This window comes from Dissoconium aciculare, assembly GCF_010015565.1.
Source record: "Dissoconium aciculare CBS 342.82 unplaced genomic scaffold K489scaffold_5, whole genome shotgun sequence".
Taxonomy (NCBI): Eukaryota; Fungi; Ascomycota; class Dothideomycetes; order Mycosphaerellales; family Dissoconiaceae; genus Dissoconium; species Dissoconium aciculare.
The window spans coordinates 671287-684361 of record NW_022984955.1 but is presented as its reverse complement, the minus strand read 5'-3'; the positions used below and the strand labels follow the sequence as shown (position 1 = coordinate 684361).

The 13075-nt window shown below is 50.7% G+C and overlaps 4 protein-coding genes across 4 annotated transcripts; 1 reads left to right on the top strand and 3 right to left on the bottom strand.

Moving 5' to 3' along the window:
• Positions 1-226: 226 nt before the first annotated feature.
• On the bottom strand, positions 227-3804 carry K489DRAFT_369840 (ARM repeat-containing protein; the record flags this gene model as incomplete). Its single annotated transcript, XM_033603081.1, has 3 exons — positions 227-529; positions 594-3692; positions 3778-3804. The coding sequence occupies 3 exons, from the start codon at positions 3802-3804 to the stop codon at positions 227-229; spliced, it is 3429 nt and encodes a 1142-aa protein (XP_033460523.1).
• A 490-nt stretch (positions 3805-4294) lies between these two features.
• K489DRAFT_379477 (uncharacterized protein) lies at positions 4295-7966 on the bottom strand. The gene is made up of 2 exons (XM_033604659.1): positions 4972-7966; positions 4295-4920 (listed from the first exon to the last, which is right to left on the bottom strand). The coding sequence occupies exons 1-2, from the start codon at positions 7627-7629 to the stop codon at positions 4558-4560; spliced, it is 3021 nt and encodes a 1006-aa protein (XP_033460522.1). The 5' UTR covers positions 7630-7966; the 3' UTR covers positions 4295-4557.
• A 252-nt stretch (positions 7967-8218) lies between these two features.
• Positions 8219-10409, bottom strand: K489DRAFT_430888 (rho-like GTPase). Its single transcript, XM_033608427.1, has 2 exons — positions 10389-10409; positions 8219-10327 (listed from the first exon to the last, which is right to left on the bottom strand). The coding sequence occupies exons 1-2, from the start codon at positions 10396-10398 to the stop codon at positions 8439-8441; spliced, it is 1899 nt and encodes a 632-aa protein (XP_033460521.1). The 5' UTR covers positions 10399-10409; the 3' UTR covers positions 8219-8438.
• Positions 10410-11179: 770 nt separating this feature from the next.
• Positions 11180-13009, top strand: K489DRAFT_409329 (WD40 repeat-like protein; the record flags this gene model as incomplete). The annotated part of the gene is made up of 2 exons (XM_033607566.1): positions 11180-12872; positions 12969-13009. The coding sequence occupies 2 exons, from the start codon at positions 11180-11182 to the stop codon at positions 13007-13009; spliced, it is 1734 nt and encodes a 577-aa protein (XP_033460520.1).
• Between the last annotated feature and the right edge of the window lie 66 nt (positions 13010-13075).

The following is a 13075-nucleotide window of genomic DNA, read 5'->3' as shown; positions in this document are numbered from 1 at the left end:
ATGTTAGCAACAACTCTGTGGTCAATCTGTAGGCCTCCCTACCAGTCCAGATCTCCCAATTGCAGTTTCCGAGCACGTTGCTTGCTGCGCGTGTTTCCCGACTTGTCATATCGAGGCTGATTATGAATTGTTTCAAAGGGCCCTGTGATAAAGATATCTCGTAAGTAAATGCAATGACCATGGAACGTCAAAAGGATGGAAACATGTGTTAAGAAACGATCGAAGGTCAACGAAAGAACGCGAGATCGCCAAGCGCAAGACGGCGGGCAGGTCTGTTCGAATGTGGGAGAGAATCAGACCTTGTGGGGCCTCGGTTGAGCGAGCCACTTCCCACAAGGCGTAACGAACGACGATTGCTAGAGGACATAACGAAATGGAAATTGGGATTTTCACCATCGGTCTGATCGTCGGTCAGGTCGTAGTTCAGAACTAAGTTCTTGATGCGCTGTTGCTCGGCACGTTCGGCTTGCTGTTGGTTGATGAGTGCAATCGCAAAGTTTGAATCGGCTGGAAGATCGATCGGGCGAGTCTATGATTTCTCGTGGTCAGCAGTAGTCACACGTTTCCATGAGTACCATCCGAGGTCTACATACCTGCTGGCGATTGCCCTTCTTGCTCAAGAGGTCGAACTTCATCATTCCATTGTCATTCCGTTTGACAGGCTGTGGTGCTTCTCGATCATTCTCATCTGCGTGGTTGGAGGACACCTCGCGCGTGGTACGGCGCATAGGTAGCGGGACATCCAGCAGAGGCTTGCGCTCGAACTTCCGAGACTCAACGCCTTCAGCCATCAATTTAGCCAGCTCTCGATCGAACTCGGCATCAGCTTCGGGATCTCTGAAATCCTCCTTGCGAGTGACAACGATGCGCTCGTCCTCCGAAGACTCGGCTGCTCGCTCTTCGTTCTCGTCTTGAACGTCATCACTGTCAGATTTGGCTCCGTCTTCATGAGCGTTGTCGTCTCCTTCAGCATGAGCATCATCTGAAAGATCACCATCGTCATCGGGTTGTTCTTCTGGTTCATCTGGCTCAACGGCTTTGCCGGCAGCGGCATCGTGGTAGTTCTGTCGACAGGCCTCAGCAAATGACTTGCTTGCCTCTGTAGCGTCATCGAGGATGAGCTTCCACTGCGGACGCAACAAGTTGTATGTGTCTTGAACGACGAATTCCATATCCATTGGTAGAGGGTCTTTGAGGTTGATGTATAGCTGAAGGAAGGTCAGGTAGAAATCGAGCTTCTTCTTTGCCGCACCCTTCTCGAAACAGTGACCGCAAGTCTCAAGCAAAGCGCAGGCCAGTCGGATGCGGAAATAGTCGTCAGGTAAGTCAAATGGACAGATCTTGCCAGGTTGCGCGTATCCTCCCTCGTGACCGTAATTCAACACCTTGTACAAAGTATCGAAAATCAGGGCCGAGTCAACGATGCGATACATGTACAACTCTCCGAGGTATTTGACTTCAGCAATACGTCGCTGGTTGAACTTGAAGTCGTTGGTTTCAAGACCGACAGTGACGCGCTCGAGGACTTCGTCCAAGACGGTGATGGCGAAGCTGGTGTGGAACCGATAGAGCGCAGCTAACAGCATCGCCAGAAGATAGATGTTGCCGAAACGAATCTTACCAGGCTTGACGAAAATCTTACGTAGCATTTCGACTACCTCAGGTTCCTCCCAATGCAGTTTGCGGATCTGCTTGATGACCTTATCCAGGCTTTTCTTGCTCAAATCAACATAGACCAGATTTCGAACATAGAGATCGAGGGTAGTGCGCTCTTTTTGCAGGATCGCCGCCCTTTCAGGGGGATTGACATAGTAAACGGCATTCTCGATGAGCATGCGCTCCTGCTGTCCAAGATGTTGTGCAGCCTTCTTCCGTTGGAGCGTTTCTAGGAAGGACGCAGTCCGCGGGGATGTCTCTGGGTTGCGCAAAAGATATCGTCCACAGTTCTCGAGCAAATTCGCTATGATTTCGATGTTCATTCTGGAAAAGTCGTCCAAGCTGACTTTGAGACAGTGGAAAATGACATGTTCGGGCACAACACCAAACTTGGTCAGTTCAGCGATGTAACGAATATTGACCATTCGCACCTGTCCCAAGAAGTCTTTCGTTTTTCGACGTTGCAAGCTTCGGAACTCGTCATCAAGGTACGAGATGATGGACTGTGGGACATCTGGGAGATGCCGTCCTAGCGTGGCAATCAGGCGAGCATACAATGGCAACAAATCACTTCGACCTTTGGGGATCTCCTCCATGGCTTTGATGAGACGATTGCGAGAGGCTTTTGAGTTGAGGAAGCAGAAATCGATCGCAAATTGATCAACCTGATCCTTGGTGACCAATTCCAGAAGACGGGCAAGAAGCGCGTCCACTTGTGCGCCGACGGTCTTGTTGGCGATAGCCGTAGAACCTTCGTCGCTCTCGGCCGCTTTCAACTCCGCAGCTTTCTCAGCTTCAGCAGTCTCGTCGATCTTCTTGCCGACCTGTTCATCTGTATCAACCTTTTTCTTTTTACCATCCTCGAGCAGGATTCCCGGCACTCGATCCTTCAGATCAATAATGTTTTCATAGAAGCGGCGCTCGTCTTCGTCCTCCCAGATGCCAGCGCCTTCAGTTTGACCTCGTAGGTATTCTCCCGTCTTGACTAGTCCGATGCTGCCCTCGAAAGCGCTAGCTGTAGTGTCTTTGGCAGAGAGATCGGGCATATCGACTCCGAGGACTTCCGCCAGCGTTTGCGCGTTAGTAATCAGCTTTTCTTGCGCCTTGAGGAGCTTTTCGTAATTTGATTGACGGTCTTCAAATACCTCGCCTGACTTAACATATGCTTCTGCATTGCGCTTGCTCTGCGTCGTCAGATGCTTTTGATCTCTCACGATGTGATCTTTGACGTCATCAAAGTATCGAACCAGGATGTTATTGAAACGTGCTCTGAGCGGTGGCTCCGTCAAAGGTGGATCAAGTGCTGAGCCGTCGTCATTTTCCGCATTCGCCTCTCCGGATGCGTTCGTCGTGCCATCTTCCGCAACCTCCTGACGACCCTCTTGCTTGGCAGATTTCGATCCTAGGATATCCCAAGCGAATGTCTTCACAAAAAGCACCACGAGTGGCAGATTGACATGCTCACGATCATGGCCCAGCATATCCTTCAAGACTTCCAGTGGAAATGGTTCCGGATCGGCGGAGTCTGGCCGCGCGCTTCCTGACTTCAATTTGGAAGTACCCTCGACAGCTTTCCCTACATCGCGCACTTTGCCTGCTTCTTCTGGTTTCGCGACATCGTCGAGACTCCTCAGTACTCCTACGAGCCAGAGCTCCGTCGCAACCCGCAACAGGACTCTCTGGCGAGCAAGACGCTCTTTCTCCTCACGTTCGCGTACTTCGGGAGCCAACGCTTTGAGCTGTACCTTGTCTGGTGTTGCCAATCCACGACCGATGTACCATCCCAGGAAGCACGTGAACTCCTCCGGACCGAAACGCTGGTGTAGTGCACTGACGATCTCGACCCCCGCGGAGATGTCTGCTGCTCCCTTGAGCTTTGTCAATCCTTCGTAGCATGCTGAGATGACCTCGGTCAGGTATTTATGCAGAGATAGAGTGCGAATCTCCTGCAAAAATGTTGCCGTGTTGGATGCGGTTATGGCCAGCCTGAGTCGTTTGATGAATGCGGTGTTCTTCTTCAAGCTGGAGTCAAGCGGCTGCTCATCCGAGAGGACATCTGCTCAACTCGTGTCAGGACATTGTGAGAAGCGACAGTGATTGCACGTGAGAATTTTCAAGCACCTTTCTCGCCATTCCAAGCTCTTGCATTCTGTTCGCGTAGGTCACCTGTGGTCGGTTGTGAGATTTCAAGATCTGGAGTTATCGCTCCAACATGATCATACGTCGCTTATGCCGTTCCATGACGGCGGTGCTGTTGGCGCGTGTATGGACGCCGCACGTTGAGAATGGTGGGGGCCCTTTCAGCGATCAGGCATTTGGACTCGTTTCTTGGGCAAGCTCGGAGACTCTCGAGCCTGCATTGGCGCAATTATGGACGACTGATCTTCGGAGGTCGTTTCGCGGTAGTGAGAAGTATCGCAATAGTCTGCAGAGCGTGTCGTTGGTCGCAAAACTATGCTGCTTCGGTATGGAGCGATAACTTCCACTTACAAGCGCGCACACCTGAGATATGCGATTCATCATGGAAGCAACGAATGTGCACCGCACTACGTATCGGATTTAGCGGCTGTCGGGTCGGCCCTCATTCGTCATGCTCAGGTCGATCGTTCTATGCAATCAATCGTGACAATCAATTTGGCACTTTATTCTCGTATTACATTCATGGAGATGGCTTAATTATTTTGGCACCGAAGCCTGCAGGTGCGGCCGAAAAGGCAAGTAATTGTGCCGTGAGCAGAAGAGATCGCCAAAAAGTATCATCATTTGGGTCGCGTTCTAAAATATTTCCCCAAAAACTCTTGATGGCCGGCGCAAGCACATCAACACAGTGACAGACTTCGATGCGTCCATCCTGAGGTTTAAAATTGCTAGGCTTAGAAAGATAAGAACAAGTCACTCCCTTCACCACAACTCTTCGGTTTTGCCTTTGTCGTCGTCATCCCACATGCTCCCCTCGCCAAAAGGTTTCTCATCATGTCGGTAGCCCAGATAGTCGTGTGTGCTTGCCACACTGTAGCCATTGTCCGATCCGGTTTTCCTTCCATTTGTTGTGGAAGATGTTGTTCGTTGGCCATATGAGGGATTTTGTGAGGACTGCTGATATCGATTATAGTCTTCGGAGGAGCTACCCCTGTCGTACCCTCCAGAATGTCGCTCGTCATCGTGATCATCATAAATCATTGATCGATTGGTGTCATGGCCGGCATCTGCGCTGCGGCGTCCAGGACCATTATGCTCGGAAGCATCGTCGTGCTCGGCTCGTTGCTAGTCATCATCAGCACGAGTTTTCTTGATGTTTTGACTTCGTGTGCTTACCTCGTGCCATTGCTGATACTGATCATATTCGTCCGTTCGTTGTGGCGGCGGTTGCTGCTGTCGTTGCCGTCTCTGCAGTTCCTGTTGCTGTTGCTGCTGTTGCCTTTGCTGCGCTTCTTGCTGCTGCTGCTTTTGTTGGGCTTCTTGCTGCTGCGTCTGTTGTTTTTGACTTTCGCTCTTTGGTTGATTTTTTTGCTGCGCAGCTCGCTGTGCAGCTGGAATTTGGATCTGAGGATGCATCATTTGCACCTTGGCAAGGTACGAGTACATGAAATTGGACAGTAGTACTTGACTGTGTAATGCTCTTCGTGGATTCGCAAGCTTGACGTGCGCCAGGCGATAAATGGCGCGCTCTTCAAGTATGCTGAACCTTGTCCAATTGTAATCGATATCAGGCTTCAGGTATCGGAGCACTGGATCGGGGGAATGATTGCGATCGGCTTTGCGTTTCTTGTCTTTCAGATCACCGTCATAGCTCTTCTTCTTGCCGCCGAACAAAGCAGACAGGAGACCAGGCTGGCTTTCCTTGCGGGATTCGGATTTTTTGCTTGGTTTGCGCTCTTCTTCAATCTTGATATCTTCGCGGTTTAGAACAAGGCTTTCTCGTCCGCGCGCCGGAGCGTTCCCATCGATTGAATTCTGCAGAACATCTAGTCTTGCCTTATCTGACGAACCCTTTTGAGCTTTGCCTCCCTTCGACTTGGCCTCGTTTTTCTCCTCCTTAATCTTCTTCTCTTTCTCGTCGTCATCATTCCCCAGAATCCACTTCCAACCACTCTTCTTTGAGCTTTCTTTCTTCTCTACTTTCTTCTCCTCGAAAGTGGGCACTACCGTCAACGAATCCGTACGGTTGTTGCCGCTGCCTGGTAAGGGAGAAGGACTCTGTGAGAGGTCATCGAAAGATGATGCTTGAGAACCTTGTCGATTAGGTGCATTGCGAGACTGTGACCCACCACGCTGGAATTGACGGGGTACGTCGTGCGATGATTTGCGCTCAGGCAGATTATGTAGAAGTCCCGGCGCGGGGACTTTACTACCATCCGGAAGCGTTTCAAGGACATCTGGCAGGGGATTCGTATTATTGTAACCGGGAAGTTGCGCAGTTGTACGGCCTTGAGAAGCTATCCGCGACTGAAACCGTTTAGGCTGCGGTTGAGGTTGCACTAGCGGGACTTCCACTTCGTGCTCATGTTCTTCCGGCGCATAAAGGGATTCGTTGTTGTCTGCATACTCGGTTTCATAAGGAAATTCTTCGGAGGTGGGAGAGCGAGCAGTGTTTCGTGGTCTTTGATGCGGTCTTGAGAAATTTCCCGAGCCTTCACCAGAAATTTGGGCTGGATCCGTTAGCACGCGTGTGATATCGAGCGCGGGATCGCTGTCACCGGTACGCAGGATTTGAGGAACAGGTGGATGCTCGTCTGCATCAGAAGAAGTGCGACGGTGTCCTCGCTTTGCATAATTCCTCTCTCCTTTCTTAACACTTCCTCTTCGGTAGGTTGTGCGTGTAGATCGTTTCAATAAACCGCCTGCCGGTAATATGGGCGGGTCCTCGTCGCTGGCTACTTCGACTCCAGAATCAAATGACTGCCTCGAAGTGTCCAGACTCATTCGGCGAAGCAGCAAGGCCGGGTCTTTGACCAGAGTTTCCAGATCCGAAAGATTTTCCACTATAGTCTGTCCTTCAACGTGCATCCCTTTCGATCTTTTCCTGGACAGACGTTCTGCACCATCCTCGTAATGATCTCTGGCATCAATTTGATGCGAGAGCATACTCTTCTTCCGCCGCAAGCTGCTGTCCGACCCCGACCTCTCCAATCCATCCACAGAGAGGCTATCCTCACTACCCGACCTTCTCCTGATCTTCTCAACCCTCTCCTCAATGAAAGTCTTGAACTCTTTGGGAGCAAGCTCCGGGTGCAGTCTAGCCGGAACCCAAAATAGCTTCGAAGGATCATTCTCATCGTCCGATTGTCTCGATGGTGCCGCCGGAATGTTGCTGAACGGACCCGAAAAGGAGGGTAAGTCTGGATCGGCTTTATCGACATTCATGGACATTCGGCGTATTGCCTGCAAATTGCTGAGCTCTTGAGCCACAGCTGCGGGACTGGATTCATAATCGATGTCGTTCAGTGGGAACTTTTGCACAACAGCTTCCGCGGAAGGCTGTCGGCTTAGTGTCTGTGGTCGCGATACATTTGGCGATTGCGGGGCGCTTATTTGGAGGGACGAGTGAGGAGATATTGGCGAGCCTGTTCGCTGCGATGCAGAGTTGTAGCCATTATCTTGACCGGGCGACTGCTGGCCATCGAGGCTCTCCACTGGGGTTAACCGTAATGTTGGCTGGCCTGGCGAGGTACCTCGATATTCTCTCGTGGTCGAATGCGCCTGGAAGAGTCCATTTGGAGGGCCTTCTAGATATGTACCTTGTCGCCGAGACTTTGTGTCATAGGTCTCCTTTTCTCCCGGAACAAAACTCAACGGACGAGTGTCCCTCAGCAGGCCACCCGGTTGTATACCAGGTGCATCTTCCGTCTCATAATAACTTCCGATCGCTTCAGTAATATGCTGACTGTCGTCAGAAATGGAGATTTGCGGGCCATGGCCTTTGCGAGCGTTGTACAGGCGCTCGAGTTCTTGCTGTCGCGCCGAAGCTTGCATCCTCATCAAAGCTGGCTCGATTCGTCCGACTGCAAATCGCGTGAATGTTCACTCAAAGGCGAAGGGAGTGATGCCGCCAGGGCTCTGGTGCGATTCAAAGACTCTCATGCATTCCAGGTGTACGCCCGGCGTTGCGGAGGAGGGAGGGGAAGGAATGCTCTCATCACACAGCCGAGACCTTGGCTCGTCGTGCTTGCGGCATGTAGGACAGATCAGTCGTAAAGATGTCTCGAGTCGGTATAAAAGGGTGGGCAAGGGGATAATTTCGTGGTCGTCAAGCGTTAATGTGTGGTGATATGTGCAGTGGTCATAAGTAATAATAATCGGCATGCAGGTGGGTAGCGGTTATCGTCATGCACAGTTCCGCTACCTCGTCGAGAGATCGCGTGTTCACCAAATGGCGGGTACGTAGAATGGCCCGAGCCAAGTGGGCCAAACACAGGCCGGGCGCAGCACTTTCTGCCGCTCTCGACAGGGATTGGTTCTTCTAGCTGGAAATCTTAAATTCACATGGGACGGATCCTGGGCCATCCGCTGTCATCAGAATGACATTTTACTATCCTAGATATTGCGATGTTCCTAGATATCAGATCGGATGCGTCGCAATGAATTCATCTCAAATGTACCGATGATATACAAGATTATATTTGTTCCACACTTTTTGTTCAAGAACAAGAGTCAAAGCCGCGATGAGAGGGGTATCTAATACAAACGCCATCAAGCCAGAAAAACCTACACAGCCCTGGAGATTATTACATCCTTCCACCAGGCGCAAACCCTTGCAAAATTGGTGATGCCTCTCGGAATTATTAGGCAGTGGACAGCATACTACGTTTCCAAACCCACGCGACCGCGATAGCCGTACAGATAGAGCCTCCTAGCGCAATGTATAAACCTGTACGATCGGTCTTGCTCTCTTCGGTTCTGGGGAATGCCTGTGAGGGGAATGTCGCGCTCTCAGCCAAATGCACAAAGAATTCGCTAATGGACGCCCAACCGACGGAGACGTGGAGTGGCTTCGGGACCTTCTGTTGTTCGCAGTAGACATCTGGCTGAAGTTCTGTTCGTTGCACAGCGCTGTCCTTGTCCGCCTTCAGTGCAGCATAAACCGCAGGAATGGCGTCGAGCTTGGGATAACGCTTCCGAATGTCCAAAATATATGCAAAACTGTCAGGGTCGCTGCTGTCATAGCTGAAGCACAACAGATCGCAAGCATCGAGCTTCACTTGGTTTTCGAGAATTGCTGGCTCCAGTTCGCCCAGTTCTTCGAGGATGAGATAGCATTGCTTACCACCTGGCAATTCAACGCTATTCACTGCAGTTCGAGGTTTGATGGTCGGATGGTACGTGCCATTGAGAGGACGACTGAGGAATGAATTGAGCAGGGCAGATTTCCCACTCGCCGGAGCACCAAGGACATAGCAAAGGAACACACTCCGCTCGACGCGACCGGGCTTATTTCGCATTTTCCGTGGCTTGGTCACCTTGAGTGCTGGCGTGGTTCCCTTTCCTTCCATCTCGAACCCGAGGTAAGCAAGATACTCGAGGGTTGTTCGCGGATCTTCAAATGTAGTCATGCTCCATTGTGCTAGCCAACCTTGTAAGGTGATGTGGCCAGCTTCGTTGCGCACCGTGCATCCGGGAAATGCGGAATCGATCCAGGCGCTAGGAATACCTGGCGTAGGTGCGAACAACGCCGCAAGCTCAGCATCATTCAATCCACCATCGTTATCCTTATCGTGAAGGATGAAGAGGTCCACAAAAAAGCGGTATCCTACAGGAGACAACTCGCAAGAAGAGAATGCTGGCACATCGAATTTCGGATGGAGGAAGCTCTCTTTGAGGCTGAGACTGTCCGAATAGTGGAATTTCCGCAGGATGATCCAGATGGTTTCGTGTCGACCCTTTTCAGCAAACATCTTATTCAGAAGTAGAAATCCTCTCACGTCAATGCCCTTTTCGCTGACAGGGTATGGAACTTCAAAGGTCTCCTCGAAAGATTGCTGTATGGACTTCTTGATGTTGACCAAATCAGTATCAGCGAGCGGCTTTTCGAAACATTTCATTTGAAAGTCGTTTATTTCTCTGTCATCTAGCAATCCGTCGCCATCCTTATCACACAAATAGAATACCCGTTTGAGGGCATCAACTGCCGCAGGTCGCAAGTGACTCTCTTTTGCATCATATATTGGCGCGATCGGATGCGTGACAGCTTTCTGGCATAAGAAGAAAGCTTCATTGATATTGTGATGCTCTCGGGCGCTTGTGCGTATACATGAATCGATCTCTTTGAACTCTGCCATCAATGGCAGCATCTCATCTTCTATGACCTGCGCTGTACTCGTGCCAGGCGCGAGGTCGCTCTTGTTTGAACATAGCACGACTGGGACGTTGACACCAAGAGATCGGAAGAATGGCATCCAGAAGAGCGCGACGCGTTCATAACTGTAATGATCACTGTATATCAACAAGACCACATTACACTTTCGCAGCTCTTTCCGCAGGGTCTCACGCTCTTGCGGAAGTGGTGAAGTGTCTACGATGGTTGTGGTGATGTTGTCAGGTGTCCCGAGTCCAGGCGGTAGAGTGATAGGTGGTAGGACATCGTTGATCTTCTCTGTCACGAAAGTATCCTTGACCAACGACGTGAGAAGTGAACTTTTGCCGACGGACTCATCGCCGCAAATACAGATCCGAACTATCGAAGATTTTAGTTTGTACCTACAGCAGATGAATCGTGTTCAGACGATGCGACATACCTGTAGCCATGGCCTTTGAACCTACGATGATGAAACAATCCCAGCGATGGTCTCCCTTAAAGTTCTTCCCCGAATATGCTAGGCCCGAAGCGGCGTAAAGTGCAATTTGTCCGCGAAAGGGTTCACACGGCCTGTCGCGTCATTGCATTATTCACTGGAGTGGTAAGATCGAGTTCGGAAAGCAGTCTAGTAGTGATGCTGCGCATCGTAACAGCGAACATGTATCTGATACTATCGATCATAAGCTCATAATCCGTCAAGTCTGACGCATAATCACAACCTCTGTCAAACACCGCGGTCATCATTAAACGTCTCAAAAGGCACCCGGAATCCTATCAAGCGTGGGGCTTTACCTCTCGTACGGAGCGCCATACTTCACGCCAAGATGTCCTCAAGGTGGTGAACGGCGTCAATGGGTATGGCATCTGAAAGTACATGAAGAGAGATATCACATCTAGACTTCGCGTTGCGATTATCTTCCGGCTTGAGTCCCTCACCGAAGCTCCATCTCTGCCTGATTTCTGGACACGGTTGTAGGCCGGGACATCAAGAGTAAACACATTACCACGAATTTGCGCCAGTCCCAGCGCCAGCATGTTGTAAGCAGGACCCCAATTGTCTTCATGTTACACGGACTCCAAGGCAGAATAGCTACACAACCCTGCAGTGATCACACCGGGATGACTTGCTAGCTGGATCAGGCTAAATTGGCTGACAATTGACATCCTTGATACAGCGTCCTCCCACCTCCTCCTCGAGCTCTCTCGAACAATGGCACTGGCACACCATACATGTCTATGAGCGCGACGCCATTGATTGAGACGACAAATACTCTGGAGCGACCTAGCGGTCCAGAGTTCCAGCTCGTGCTCGGAGAAGGATCCTATACTCTCAAGGATGATCTTCATCTTGTGACGCCGGCTCCACATCCGAGTGAAGCTCCGTTGGTCAACAGTAATCCGCTCGCGACCAACGTCGGTCTGCCGACGGCGACACTCAAACTCTCGGTCACTGTCCTAGCGCCACGTAAACCGCCAACTAACAAACTGTTCAGGATTGCTACAAGTGGCAGTCTACGGTCCTCTATCCCGCCAAGCATTGAAGAGGAGACACAGAGCTCGAAAAGCGATGCCGGCTCGTTGGCCAATGGGTTTGGTACCGCATCATATTATAACCACACGCCTAGTTTCGGCGACGAAAATCCACTTTTAGCAGTTGGTGCACTCACGAAAACGAAGAAGGATCAAAAGCCGAAGCCCAAGACGAACATTGTCAAATCCAGCTCAACGTTTGTTTCGAGGGTTGTGCCGCATGAGTCTCTACAGAAACGACTCAATGAACGATCACATGAGGGCATGTTTGCATTTTCGAATATCGGCCGCGCATTCCTGTGGCTTGATCTCTCGTCCGAGACAAAAGCGGACCAATTGAACAAGATCTTATTCACTAAAGCGCACCCATCATGCCACGACATCAATTTATTGACCAAGTCGAGCAATCACATTGACGTCGTCATCGGATTCAACACTGGAGACATCATTTGGTACGAGCCATTCTCACAGAAATACACTCGCCTCAATAAGAACGGCGTGATTAATTCTGCTGTCATTGCCTCTGTTCTGTGGCTTCCAGGCAAGGACCACCTTTTCCTGGTCGCACATCGCGATGGCACGATATTCATCTATGACAAAGAGAAGGAGGATGCTGAGTTTGTCGCCGAGGAGTCAAGCGCCGAAGATGACGCTGCCGACAAAGCATCAGACGTGCCACAAACTTCTTTTCACGTCAAGAAATCGGTCAACTCAAGAAATCAAAAGTCGAACCCTGTCGCGGCATGGAAGGTATCAACAATGTCCATCAATGATGTTGCGTTCTCGCCTGACGGGCAACTGTTAGCTGTTGTCAGCGAAGATGGCACATTGACTATCCTCGACTACATGCATGAAAGGGTTTTGGATGTGTATCGTTCATATTACGGCGCAATGCTGTGCGTGACATGGTCACCAGACGGCCAATATGTTCTTACCGGTGGACAAGACGACCTGGTCAGCATCTGGTCGATAGCAGACCAAGCGCTTGTAGCGAGGTGCGTCGGCCATCAGTCTTGGGTTACCGATGTCAAATTTGACCCATGGCGATGCGACGAGCGCAACTATCGATTCGGCAGCGTTGGAGAAGACTGTCGACTACTACTGTGGGACTTCTCGGTCGGCATGCTTGGTCGACCCAAGGCCATGCGCCAGAGAGGTAGTGTCTCAAGCCACCATGCAGACCGTCGCACGAGCGTATCGACGGTCAGCCGTATAGGCAGTGCAACAAATCTCGCTACGGCCGAGCGGACCGGTGCAGCTGAGATCATCCACGAGGTCAATTCCAAGGCAAGCACAGCCAATCTTCCTCCGGTCATGTCGAAGCAGATTGGAGAGGAGCCCATGAGCTGGCTCGGATTCGAAGAACATTGCATTCTTACTGCATGCAAAGATGGTAAGCGCTCTATCAATATTCTATGGATCAATTTCCAACATGTGGTTTGTGAAAGAGACCAGGAATGTGCTGATTGCTGATTCTGAGTTACAACAGGACATATTCGAGAGTGGACCCGACCAACTGATGTGACCTGATCAATATCAGATTCTCAATGTCTCCTGGCAGAGGACAATGATGAGCTGATCACTAAAGCCGTCGGG